At 51.2% G+C, this 14,366-nt stretch overlaps 1 protein-coding gene across 2 annotated transcripts in view; it reads right to left on the bottom strand.

Moving 5' to 3' along the window:
* The window catches only part of LOC142819239 (LHFPL tetraspan subfamily member 7 protein), a 156,377-nt gene that overhangs the window by 101,064 nt on the left and 40,947 nt on the right, over window positions 1–14,366 (bottom strand). For both annotated transcript variants that reach the window (XM_075904644.2, XM_089772141.1), the window contains exon 2: window positions 8,204–8,342. In XM_075904644.2, the coding sequence (XP_075760759.1) occupies window positions 8,204–8,342 (139 nt within the window). The remainder of the gene's footprint in view (window positions 1–8,203; window positions 8,343–14,366) is intronic.

Below are 14,366 nucleotides of genomic sequence, written 5' to 3'. Positions count from 1 at the left end.
TTTGCACCTGCTTACGCCAGAGTGGAATTTGCCCCTTTATCGCCAGGGTATGCCAACCTGATGGCCTCGTTTTTCAAAAGTGACTAGCAATTTTGAGGGACCAATTCTGTTTAAGTGTTAAACAGCCTCCCTCTTCCCCGACCCCCAACCCAAAGCATCTCCACCTGGCCACCCAGAATCATTGTTTAGAAAAGGCAGACTGGTGCCTCTCACTCTGGCCCCACTAGGTTCTTGGGGCTCAGGGAAACGTCTCTCTTTTATTCCTGCATCAACAGCTACCCAGGCAAGCGTGCTTTCCCTTCAGGCGCGGTGCCTGCCTGAACAGGCTTGGTGATCCCTCTGTCCTTCTCGGTTCCTGGGGGCCATGTGACAGGACATGTCGCATCACACCCATATGCATCAGCCCAGGCGACAGCATGTCAAAAAATCCAGCCTCATTGGCATTCCAGACGCCCTTCAATAGAGACCAGCCTGTCTGGTGTGGGTGTGTGAGGGCAGGCATGCGCTGCCCACCCTGCCCCTTTGCAGGGTCTGACGTGGCAAGATCTGGAATGTAAATAGTGAATCCCTCCCCGTTTCCGCTCCCTGCTCGGGGAGGTCCGTGCCAAAGTGGCTGCCTACGGGGGCATTGGGCAAGCGCTGGGGAACTCAAGAAAGGGTGAAATCAGAAGCAAGGACACACAGCTGTATGAAAGGTCCGTTCTCTCCCCTCCCAGCCGGTTCTGTCCGGTGGAGTTGTTCTGGACAGGTCTGCTACAGTGATCAGACCCGTGAGCCGCCGTAAGGGAACAGAAACACCGCAGAGATTGGGCCACGGTTCTGTTCCCCCCGACGCCGACCATGTGCCGAAACCTCATTTTACTCAACAGATCAGCACCTAGGCTGCATTCACAGTCCAGACTGCGGCAGACTCTAGGGGCAGAAATATTTCCACACTTCTTCGTGCTGCCGTCAGCCATGCAGAGCCTCCCATCGCACCCCCCCACGGGCTATGACTTGCCTTCTCTCCTGGCTCACGGAGCGTGAACTAGGGCCGGATGACAGGGCTGATTTCTGCCCTCGGTTCCACCTGTGTAACCCCCTTGACGACAAGTAGAAATGAGGGCAGTATCTGGCCTGCAGAACCTTTCCGGCTGGCACGATGCGGCACGAGCCAGAAGGAGCCCAGCTTGGTTGTCGGATCCCAGAGCAAACAGGGATTGGGAGCAGGGCCGGCCCACAACAGTTTGGCACCTGAGGCGGGGAGCTCAAATGACGCCCCCATTTCCCCTCGCTTGGGCCAAAACTTTGATTTTTCTACACTCTGGGTCCTATTGGCGCCCCCCCAGCCTGGCACCAGAGGCGGCCGCCTCAGTTCACCTCATGGCAAGGCCAGCCCTGGTTAGGAGGAAGTGGAAACTTCTTAGCCTGGGAAAACTGAGAAAATTCAAGATGGCGTCTGAGGCAACACACACCTCAGGCTTTGACTCTGCTTGCAAGGGGCAGTCATTCTGTAGATGCCCCCCCACCATTCCCCTCCCTCCCACGTTCTCTTTTATAACAAGGACGCTTTTATCATGGGCTGGGATGAATCTGTGGGTGTGCTGCCAAGGGTCAGGAGCCAGGTATTCGCTCCCGGAAGCACTCGCCAGAGCACCCAAACGTTGCCAGACCCACCCACCTTGTCAGGGGCGGCCCGTCCCTGTAGGCGAACCAGGCGGTCACCTAGGGTGCCGAGTTAAATGGGGCCCCAAATGGTGGCGCAATATCATTGAGGGGTTTGGAGGTGGGGGTGCCGATTGCATGGTTCACCTAGGGCGCCAGTTGCTGGCAGCTAGTCTAGGGCACCCCTGCGTGACCTTGTCATTCGCATTCTGCTTGATCTGCCCAAAGCTTTCCTTGTGGCATCTGGAGGCGGGGCTGCAGGATTCAGCTGCTTAAAAATAGCAGCTAAGAGCCAATCGCAGCAGCCCGGGCTGAGCACACCCCCACCCCCTTCCGCTCTGCTCTCTAGGGTGCTGCCCTGGAAAACAGGGCCCCCAACCTGCCTCACCTGGTTGAGTTTAGATTCCGCATCTGAATTTAGGGGAATGAAAGTCAAAGCCCCATGTGCCCATTTGATCAGCGACAGAGCTGAAAGGACGGATCATCAGATACGGTCTCACGACTTTTGCTGGCTGTCCTGCTCGGATCCATTACAGGAGCTTCCATTGCCCATGGCGATGATGCCCGGCCCTTTATCTTGAAGCTGGAGATCTGGATCCACCTTTTTATGACACCGAACTCATTGTGTTCGTGTCAGCAGAGTTCTGCTAAGTTCCGCCAGTGCCACTAGTGGGGCAGGAGGACCGGGCTGAAGAGAAATAGGAAACACGTTTTAATTCCAAGAGATGAAGTTCAGGGTAGGCAGGGGGCAGCACAAATCAAGAGAAGAAAAACGAATTGATTGCTGGAGCCACCTTTGTGACAACATCGCTGCGTGTCCCAGTCACCCCTCAAGGAGCCATTTGCAAAGTTTCCTGAGCTCTGATACCAAAGGAGGAAAAGAGGCAGCCCAGAAAGCCGTCCAACGAGCAAGGATACGTGTCAAATCTGCATTTAGAACAGAGCCGGCAGGCACGGCCAAAGGCTGATTCAATATTTGCTCTTGTTTATATTCTGACAAGAGGAACAAATGGGTTTGCTGATCCGCTCCCTTCCCCCGGGGAACCTCGGAGAGGCGGTAACCACAACCACAAGGAAGATGAATCTGAAATGCTAACCTAGGGTTACTGTATTTATTATTCAGCAACATAGGTGTGCACAACACCGCAGCTGCCTATTACCTTAAGCAAAATGCAGGACAATGTAGCACTTTAAAGACTAACAAGATGGTTTATTAGATGATGAGCTTTCGTGGGCCAGACCCACTTCCTCAGATCAAATAGTGGAAGAAAATAGTCACACCCATATATACCAAAGGATACAATTAAAAAAATGAACACATATGAAAAGGACAAATCACATTTCAGAACAGGAGAGGGATGCGGGGGGGGGGGGGGGAAGGAAGGAAGGTAAGTGTCTGTGAATTGATGATATTAGAGGAGGGGAGAGTGGGATGTTTGTGAGCTAATGGTATTAGAGGTGATAATTGGGGAAGCTATCTTGGTAATGGGTAAGATAGTTTGAGTGTTTGTTCATTCCTTCTCGGAGAATGTCGAATTTTAACATGAATGACAGTTCAGAGGATTCCCTTTCAAGTGCAGATGTGAAAGGTCTTTGTTGCAGAATGCAGGTGGTTAAGTCGTTGAGACAGTGTCCTTTCTGGTTAAAATGGCAAGAAACTGTTTTTTCTTTGTGATCTTGTCTGATATCTGTTTTGTGGGCATTAATCCTTTGGCGAAGTGTCTGAGATGTTTGTCCAATGTACATAGCAGACGGACACTTTCGGCACATGATAGCATAGATTATATTTCTGGATGCGCAGGAATATGTGTTCTTGATCTTATAACTCACTTGGTTAGGTCCAATAATGGTATCAGCAGAATGAATATGTGGACATTACCTTGGCCACCTAGAAGTGCACAGAATTAACACACAGCTCTATTCGACACAACACAACAGAGAAAGGCAGGGAAGAAACAATCTATTAATTCCCCTCCTCACCCTTCGCTAGCCCTCGACCCTGCCATGTGTTGCTCCGCCACTGTCTTGGGAACAGCTGGCATGAGGTATTTAAAGCGAAAATTTAAACTTTGCAGACAAGTTCAAATGTGGTTTTAACAACGTGTTACTCTTGTGGATTTACAAGGCCTGAGCTCTCACTAATGTATCATACCTCAAGTAAAGAGAAGTAACTGTATTTGGTGTGTGATACATGAGATAATACATGCCTGCCTATTTACAGATGCATACAAGCGTGTCTACAACTATACATGCACGTAGAGTGTATAGTTTTTTTTTTAACCAATGTCATTCATTTGTTAGGAGAAACCATATAGGGTGAAATTTTGGGCCTCTTAAACTCATGGAGAATTTTGCTACCGACTTCAATTCACTCAGCTTCCATTTGTGACTAGCTAATAAACTGAAAGCTTGGGAACAGGTAGCTGTTGCTAGCAACACGCTATCATGGTGGCATTTTTATTTCTTTATATTATGGCTCCAAGCCAGATTAGGACCGCATGGTGCTAGATACTGTGTGTACACAGAGTAAAATATTGTTCCTACCCCCACAAAGAGCTTACAATCAAAACAGAGAAAGGAAGGATTAAGTATCTCCACTTTACAGATGTGGAAGTAAGGAGTGACGAAGGAAGTTAAGTGATGTGACCCGAGTTACACAGTGAATCTGTGGCAGAGACAGATTTATACTCTGCATCACTTGACTCTCAGCCCAGCACACTAACCACAAGCCATCCTTCCTCTGTATGCACTGTATTTCCTAGGATCTCAAATGAAGTTTTATATCAAGTACTCCCAGCTTTGCCAGTGACGGAATCAGTCTTATGTTGGTCCATAGCAAGGCCAGAATTTTCACGTGCAATTTTCATGGCCTTCACACACTGTATCTACACAGTACAGCCACAATCCATCCACCTGAAATACACACCCTGGTGCCACACAGTAATTATCTTCGGAGGGAGGTTCTCTCCTTACTGCTCAGATTTCCACTTGGGAGCCAGAGAAAGCAACGGTGAAGGAAAGGACAAAACACAGCAGTGCCTCATGTCCGTGCGACTTAATTCTGGTGATTCAGGGTCACCTCATTGTGAATAAGAATTAAGCCACCGGGAAACGATAGTAAAATGCACAATATAAAGTGCTTCCTGAAGCACAGTGAGGGCTTATGCAGCCCATTAGCTTGACCAAATGTGCCTAGTAAATTTTAATTTGTCAATGCTGCTCAGAGGCTACGGTTTACATCCCGCCAGGTCAGGATCAGTAGAACACTCAGAAATCCTCATTTTTATTTCACTGTCCCCGGGCACTTGGCCTCCTTCCCACCTTTTTTTGGCTGTCTCTAGCACCTGGGCTCAACACAAACTCTACTGGAATCAAATGCACAATCCCAAGCACAAGGGCTGTGTCTCCATTGGCGCGATCTTGTGCCAAAGCAGCTGCTTTTGCGCAAAAACATGCTGCCTGTCTATACTGGTGGGGAGTTCTTGCGCAAGAACAGTGACATTCTAATGTGTGAAATCAGTGACTCTTGCACAAGAACTATGATGCTCCCGCTCAGGAATAAGCCCTCTTGTGGCTGCGTGCAGGGGGTGGGCTCTGTGTGTGCGAGAGAGACAGAGAAAAATCATCACCTAGTATTTTCTCTGTTGTATGAGTATTAACTTTATATGTTGTATTAAATGTATATGTTGTATAAGTATTAACCCAGACTGCTGGAAAATCCTCAGCATGTGAATACTGCTGGGTAATAATGAACCAGCCGGCCCAGCTATTCCAGCAACCATAGATCCGTTGCTCTTGCTGAACGGAGGCTTACAGAACTCCTTCATTAACAGCCCTAATGTTCTTTTTTATCTTCCCCATTTCGTGGGGGGGGGGGGAAATTCAATGGACTATCTCCTCCTGACCTGTAACTAACCACGTTCTATGGATTAATGATTGAACATCCCAGAAGGGTGTGAATTTCATTGGCTGCCCTAGCAACCTAGCCTGAGAAAGTCATGCTTTATTAGCAAATCCATTACCTGCCGTGTTCAAATGAGTCCATAAAGCAGTTTCACTGGCGTAGCCCTGATCACAAGCAAGAGAGAATTCCGGGGGGAAGGGACATCTGTTTCTACACTCTGCGCTACACTGTGCACTCTTTGCTCAACAAATAAATAAATAATAATAAATAAGATCATATATCACACTTTCCACCCACAGATCTCCAAGTGCTTTATAAAGAAGGGGAAGTATCTCCATCCTCTTTTTGGAGAGTTAAGTCAGGTCTACACTGAGGGAGAAATTCAATTTAAGATACTCAACCCCAACTACAAGAATTGCATAGCTGAGTCGATGTACCCGGAACTGAATTTCTGGTGTGGCCCTACTGCAGGCGGCCTATGGGAGAAACTCCCCCCATCGACATCCCTTTCTCCTCATGACCCCGTGGAGTGGGGCTGATAGGGGCACCTTCAGCATTTGATTTAGCAGGTCTGTTCTAGACCCACTAAATCAGAACCCCGAAAGATCAATTTTCAGAGTGTCGATCTCCATGTAAGTCTAGACAAGGCCTTAGTTACCTTTAGAACTTAGCAGACTCCATTACTGTAATGTCAGAATATCTCACATCTCTAACCTGTTTATCTGTGCAGAGCTGACCAAATGGTTCCCCAGGTGACAAGCCTCTTTGGCACCCCACCCTCCATTTGTTACACTTTTGAATATCTTATTTTTTCATTGTATTTGTGGCCCATTCACAACTGTGGTGCACAATTTATCCCTGTCACAAGTACACTTTCACAATGACACAATAAAATGAGGTTCACAATGTCACAGCTGGGCTCTCACCAACTGACTGGTGACAACGCGACCCTATGCATATGGCAGAGTGACAATATTCTATGAGGTTCCAGGAAAATGTAGGTTCTGGAAGGTTCCACAAGATTCTACAAAGATCCAGATCATTCTAGGAGGCTAGTAAAAAAATGAAACCGCCTGGGGAATACCTGAAGCTTTTGACGTCAAACTTCTATTTTCCCTTTTGTTGCTAACAGTAAATACAGCAGACCAAACTCAGAGCCCACCCCAAACCTGCCACCCAAGTAGTCCCTATACGCACAACATCCCTGTGAATATGGGAAGTACTAGGGTGTAGGTAAGAAAATGGATCACACACAGAACTAGGAGTCAGGATTCGCCCTTCTAGGGAAAGGCAATAAAGCTTTGTCCCAGTTTACTGGGTGTCTTTGTTCGGTTGGCACAACTGGTTATGACTGGGACGGCTAGTTGTTATAGCAATTACAAGTAATAATAATATTGGTCCCCTCTTTCTCTTCCACCCAATGGGCGATGTTTTATTTTAATTAATTTTTAATTCCTATTACAAGAATCAATACGGTAATTCCCATAAAAGATACAGTAGCTGAAGTGAAGCGTCGTCTACCAGCTAATATTTACTTACCTCACAGGGCTGTGGTGGGAATTAGTGTTTGCAAACTGCGGGTAGCTGCTGAGAAGAAAGTGCCAATTATCCTCACTTATTAGAGAAGCCACAGACATTCCCTAACGAGAAACAAGGGCTAGCTCCTGCCATGTCCAGGGGAAATTCAATTGTGGTACACCTGGCTCAGCGGGCATCTCAACCAGAAAGGTGGCCGTTCTGTCCTCTGGTACAGAGACAGAACTGGCAGATGGCAGAGTCTCACCCAGCGGTATATTCACACACAATCTACACCCAGCTCAAACTCGAAAGCTGCTTCCAGGTCACAGGCCAGTAGATCTAAAGAAACGAGGCATGTCTGAGCTCACGGGATAATCTAACTCCATCTCATCATTGGAGTATGGAGCACAGCTTGCTGGACCTCCCCTCCCCCCAGAAGATCTGAACATTTCTCACAGCGGTCAGGCATGAACCAAGCTTTGTGTAGGGCTGCCTTTATCAAATGGATCTCACCTAGCTTACCAGACTGTCCCCAGACATAGCATTGTCCTCTCTGCTAGGGGAAAGCTACAGCTGGGTAGAGAATGAACAATCAGAACAATAATAAAAGGAAGCCAGTGAGTGGAGACATTCCTAACCAGCTGGGTGGAATAAACGCAATTAACAACGGGAGCAGCGAGTTTCCTGGTGATGTAAGTCACTTCCACGTCATCGCACAAGGGTCTGGTTAAGACTCGCGACACACGCTGTTGTAGGAAAGACCCTGTCATCCTGAAGATCTTCTGCATTTCACTTGGGCCTTAGTTTTATATTCACATGGATAAGCATTTCCGTGGATGGGAGGTGACTGGTTTCCTGCCTCCCTTTGAAACACTGGCCACCACGAGGTGGAGGAAGGCCGAGCTGATGGTCCGATTTGGTGTTGCAAGACACCTAGCCAAAATCTACAGATTGGAGTACCCAAAGGAAGACCCCAAAAATCTGTAGTCATGCACCTAACCAAGTGGCCTCATTTTCGGAGGCACAGTGCTGCCACGGACCCATTGGCTTCCGCTTTGGCCAGAGCTCCCGAGCGGTGGATAGTCCTTTGAAATAACAACGCCACGTTAACCACTGCGGGCACGAGAGGACACTTACCCGCTGCCGTCTGCATGTAGCCAGCCAGGGTGCACACTCGTCTCTCGCAGAGCCCAGCGGGCAGGAAGAGGGCGGTGATCGCCAGCAGGCAGCTGATGGCCAGCAGGGCACAGCCTCCGGAGCACAGCACGGCACTCGTCTGAAAGGACACGCGCGCACGAGAGGCGTTAACGGGACAATGCGCACGAAACCGGGCGGCCCCGCAGACCCGCGCTGCTCACCCACCAGCCCGCTTGCCTCGCTCAGAAATCCAGCTGATTTTGGGGAGCGGTGGCATCGCTTATCACTGCCTGGCTGTTCCACAGGCATATGCTGCCCTGGGTCACAAGCACGTTCTAGACAATTACAGAAGCCCTGACTTACCACAGCCTTTCCCAGGAGGGGACTGATGGCTCTGGGGGACTCTATCATGTAAGACTCAGCCCGCCCCGCTGTACCTTTGCAGGCCTCTACCCGGGAATTTCTGGGGGGGGGGGGCTGTGGGAGGGGCTTGTGGCTGCCCTTCCCCCCACAGCCCAGCCCCACCCCCAGCCTCACTCCTGGGTGAGGAAGAGGGGAAATCAACCCCAGCCTGCTGGAGAACAGGAGGAGGAGGCTGGGGCAATGTGCCGGCCTTGCCTTCCCTAGGTTGGCCGGAATCAGCCCCATGGCAGACCATGAAGGACTGCGGGAGAGGGGGGCGTTCACACCCTTTGCACTCCCCCTGCGTACAGGCCTCCTTTGGAATCTTAGCTGCCCTCCAAATATTTTTGCATGGAATTAGGAGCCCCGGTGATCACTAATAAAATGCGTTTTCTGTTCATCCAACAGCCTGTCTCTGCTCGCCCCACTGAGCCTGGAACATTTTTTCTGCTCTGAACATTAGGAACAGAACAGTGTCACACTCGACTGCCCCCAGCCTTCCCCTCCCTGCCACGGTGCTTAAGCTCATGGTTAAATCTTCAACCCATGGTTCCCCTGTCACTGCGTCCCTGGGGTTATCGGTATCCAGGCTAGAGTGACAATAGCAAACGTATTACATGCACGACAGGATTATGTAACAGATACACGAGCCAGCCGATGCCCCTGATGCATTTCAGCACCTCTGCAGATAGGGCACATACAGCCAGCTACCGTGTCCCTGCCGGAAAGTTCTCTCGTTAATCCCGGCTTCTCCGCAGCCGCTCTGCCTTGTGAAGGGGGACCTGCTCCTACGCTAATTCCATTGCCGCATTCACCTAGAGAAATGCGTCTTCATATTCTGGAACTTTTCCATTAAGCCCATGGTTTCTTGTGCACCTTTTGTCTGTAACAGCCAGTATCAGCTTTCATGAGTCTCGCTCTTGCCGGGCTGCAGCAGAACTGGTAATTTATTACGACCAAATCTGAGCTCACGCTGCGCATTATTGCTAAACATTTACATTAGGGCAGCCGCCCCAGGCCAGCCAGGCGAGGGTCCCCTTTTACTAGGGCCTGCACAAGCATAGGGTAAGTGACAGTCCCCCTGTGTGTTCATGGCAGACAAACAAGCAGAGAAGTTAGAGTATCAGAGGGGTCGCCGTGTTCGTCTGAATCGGCAAAAGCGGCGAGGAGTCCTGTGGCACCTTATAGACTAACTGAAGTGTAGGAGCATAAGCTTTCGTGGGCAAAGACCCACTTCGTCAGATGCATGTAGTGGAAATTTCCAGAGGCAGGTATAAATATGCAGGCCAGGATCAGGCTGGAGATGACGAGGTGGATCTAATCAGGGAGGATGAGGCCCACTTCTAGTAGCTGATCTGGAGGTGTGAATCCCAAGAGAGCAGAAGCTGCTTTTGTAGTTAGCGAACCATTCACAGTCTTTGTTTAATCCAGAGTTGATTGTGTCAAACTTGGAGATGAACTGTAGCTCAGCAGTTTCTCTAAGTACAAACATCTAAGATCAGCTACTAGAAGTGGGCCTCATCCTCCCTGATTGGATCCACCTCGTCATCTCCAGCCTGACTCTGGCCTGCATATTTATACCTGCCTCCGGAAATTCCTACTACATGCATCTGACGAAGTGGGTCTTTGCCCATGAAAGCTTATGCTCCCACACGTCGGTTAATCTATAAGGTGCCACAGGACTCCTCGCCGCTTTTAGAGAAGTTAGAGAAACCATAAGATACTTTTGCTGGAAGACTGCAAAGTAACAACTCGATTCCTTAAAATCCAGACCTTTAACACATGAGAACGCACCGGAGAGACAACAGGCTGCCCTGTACTGCAGAGAGATCCCTCCCACCTTGCTCCAGGCTGGCTCATTGCCGACTGACAGCTGAAAGACCAAGATTGCACCCTTCCCTACAATGCGCCTCCCACAGCCAGCCTCTCACTGTAACTCCCATACTGTGCCCCGGGGTAGCCAATGGGCAGAGTGCAGGCCAAAGCCAGAGCGTCACAGGGCTCTGAATGCACTCAGGACCTGCATATTTATTAGCATCCTTCTCGTATTTTTTCTGGCATCTGGACCTTGACTGTACCTAGGCCAGGAAATTTGGACCTTTCCAGAAGAATTGACTATCCCTGCTGTACCCAGCTGTAGGGGGGCTCACGCTCTTGTGAGCGAGGGTGTGTCCACAAGCTCCTCCACTCAGACTGGCTCTGGGAGTAGAAGTGTCCCAAATGTCTTTTCTGCTCAGACACCTGGAACCAGGCATCTTCTCTCCTTTTCGTAGCTGCTAGGGGGACCCAAGTCTGCCCTCAACTCTGGGTCCCGGCCCATGGACCCTGTAAGTCCCTGCTACTTCACTCCCTGTGCCGCTTCCCCAAGAAGCTGCTCCGTCCTTGCCCTCTCTCGCAGGGCTTTAAGGTCAAGTTTTCACAGTCCCCTGTCCAGGGTTCTGCAATTTACCATAGTCCACCACCGGCCGGCTTCAGCCAGACCTGCAATCCAGCTCTCACACGGAGCTGTCCAAGGTGCCACTTTCTTCTTGCTCAGCCCCTGGATGTGACTGAGTGGAGCTCCAGCAAGGAACTGCCAGGCCCTGGTCAAGCAGCGTCTTTATACCGTCATGCTGGGCCCTGATTGGCTGCAGCAGAAGCAGCCACTCTAGCTTGCCTGGAGGACCTCTCTTCTGCTCTTTTCCCAGGGATGGGATGTGGCAAGGCCACCAGTTTCCAGCAGGGGGCTTCGGGCCTAGTCCACCCCGTCACACCAACACACCCTACAGGAGGATGCTCTTGCCAATGGCTTCCTTATCCTAGAGCTAAACAGCTTACAGCCCTGCTCTCTGCTGCCTCTCACGCAGGGCTGGGAAAGACAGGGCCCGGAAGCCGGATTTGGCCCACCTAACGCTTTGCTCCGGCCTGTGGATGGCATCTGGCCGCGTTCTATTTATATCCTGCTGCCTGTGCCACTGAACTTCCAGGTGGTAGCTCAGGCAGCAGCTTCCTGTTTAAATGGCTCCCGTCTCCCGGTCACGGTGCTGCCCTGGCAGGGGCTGGAGCCGCGAGCCCTTTAAATAGCTGCAGCCACCCCAGGCGGCTGCCAGGCAACACCGCAAGCCCTTAGCTGTGTTTTTCATTCAAAGCCTCCAGCGCCAGACAACTCCGGGGGGCGGCTAGTCTCCGACCCCACCCCTTTCGCCCGAGGCTCTGCCCCTTTCCCCCAGGCCCCGCCCCTTCTGCAGGGGAGCCAGCCCATGACCACGTACCAAAATTCATGAAGTTGTTCCCCTGCAAAAATTATTCCCGCTGGTCTAACACCACAGAACCCCCTGACATCGTTGCCGGGTGTTTCACTTGTCCTCTGGTTCATTAGACTGTGAACAAATTTCACAGCCAGCAGCTGGCACATGTCAGAGGCACAGGCAGCCTCTCGGGAAGTTGGAAGGAAGGAGCTTCGTCACCCACCTTCCTAGACACGGAACCTTTCAGGGGAGACATCAACCCCGGAGCTTCTTAAAGGTTTCCCAGGCTTTCCCTGCAGGTGGGCGTTAACCCCCTTGGCCTGTCCAAACTTCCCTTTGGGTAGAGACATCCTGCCCGCCTGTCAGCCCCATGTGGTGTGTCCGCGCTCTGAGGCAGGGATGGTAACTGACCACCAGCGTGTTTGCCCAGCCCCAGGCATGCTGGGGCTCTCGTGGCTTCATGTTACATGACCACCATGCAGTGCTCATGTTACGTGTCATTTAGCAGCCAGTGCCGTGTGGAACAGAGACACAAGGGCCTGCTCCTTTGAGTCCAGAGGGCAGCCCTGGCTAGCACATCAGCTCTGCCATTGGTCACTGAGGTGGTGTCAGGTGACACACAGGCACAGGAGGTACAGGAGCAAAGCACGGGCCGGGATCAGGAACGACTCTGGAAGAGCACTGGACTGGGCCCGCGGATCTCTCCTTTGTTCCGAGCCAGGCTGTGAGACTCGGCACCGCTGGTCTTTCATTGCTGTGAGGACATACCCTAACTAACAATGCCCCAGGAGTGGAGCCACCTGGAGCCCTGGGTTCTAAGCCTGGCTCTTGGGGCAAGGCACTTCTCCCCACCCCCTCGGTGCCTCTGTTTCCCTGTCTGTACAACAGCGATAGTGGCTGGGGCTTCCAGGAGCCTAGGGGAGGGTGCCTAACTCTCTTAGGCCCCCAGTGACAATCCCAGCCAGTGATGCTCTCTGTCCTCTGTACAGTGCTTTGAGATCCACAGATGAAAAGCTGCTGGGTCAGAGCCAGGTGTGGTTATTAAAGTGGAGACCGGTGCCGCTGGAAGCGGCAGGCAGAAATCAGGGGACTGCAGCTCTCACCTGGCCAGAACACAGTCAGGCCAACGGAGAAGACGAAACCTCAATGCATCACATGGCCACCCCAGGAAAGCGGGGTGGGAATAAATCAAGCTGACAGGCTGTTGCCTGTGACTGGCCAGCACCTCGATCAGAAGCCAAGGCATGCGTCTGCATTCCAGACAAGCTCCTGAAATCCACCCCGGGCAGCACAGGGTAAGAACAGAGCAACGATTTTCGCTCAGGAGTGTGAACCCAGCATGCGACAAAAAACCAACAGGTGATGGGCTCCCTCCAGACAAGCAGCAGCTGCATGGCAGACAAGAGAACTGACGTGCCCATTTTATGCCCCTAAGGGGCTGGAAGCTGCAATGCAAAGGCCACGGAAGAGGGAAAGCAAGAGCTGATTTTGCACGGATCCTGAGACCGCTGGCACCGAGTGACAGGCGGTGGCACAACAGGCGCAGAGCAGGGTTATGCTGGGAAAGCTGACACACCTTGGCAAAGGCAGCGACTGCCACAGCTCTCAGCCTACGGCGAGCACTGACCTAACAAGAACCAAGACCCACAACAGCGGAGAGAGAGAGACGGAGAGAACAGTTCAGTACTTGCGAAATGTGGGTTCGCTTCTGTACAGTGCACACAGCTCTCACTAGCCAAAAGGGACCAGCCTCAATGCTTGTGTGTCCCTAGATGGGGCTTGGTCCTGCCATGAGGGCAGGGGACTAGACTCGATCACCTCTCGAGGTCCCTTCCAGCTCTAGTATCTGATGATTCTAAGATTCCAGTAATGAACACTGACTGCAAACAGCTCCAATAATCCAGCGGCATTGCAGCTCTACCTTTGATAGAGACATAGAAATATAAGAACATCAGAACGGCCAGACGGGGTCAGACCAAAGGTCCATCTAGCCCAGTGTCCTGTCTGCCGACAGTGGCCAGCGCCAGGTGCCCCAGAGGGAGTGAACAGAGCAGGTAACCATCAAGTGATCCCTGTCGCTCATTTCCATTCTGACAAACAGAGTAGAGACACCGTTCCTACCCAGCCTGGCTAATAGCCATTGATGGACCTAACCTCCATGAATCTATCTAGTTCTTTTTTGAACCCTGCTGAAGTTCTGGTCTTCACAACATCCTCTGGCGAGGAGTTCCCCAGGTTGACCATGCATTGCGTGAAAAAATAAAAAGAAACTTGGCCTTTTCCCCCACCGTGTCTCTTCACTTCCACACTGGGCTGTGTTGAAAGCATCCAAGTCTCGGCTACTGGTGCTCTCTCCTTGTGAGAACCAGTGACAGGGCCATCCCGGTGATGAATTCCACATCCGGAATTCACCAGCCTCAGTGCAACCTGGGAGATAGCAGCAAATCTATGGGGAGTGCCAGTCTTTGTGATGAGAAGTGGCTCCGAAATAATGATGGCACAAGATGGGGTTGCTGGTGCATAGAGTATAAAAC

Source organism: Pelodiscus sinensis, chromosome 21 (assembly GCF_052426305.1).
Source record: "Pelodiscus sinensis isolate ZL-2025 chromosome 21, ASM5242630v1, whole genome shotgun sequence".
NCBI lineage: Eukaryota > Metazoa > Chordata > Testudines > Trionychidae > Pelodiscus > Pelodiscus sinensis.
Note: the sequence above shows the minus strand (reverse complement) of the source record. Positions and strands in the feature narration are given on the sequence as shown.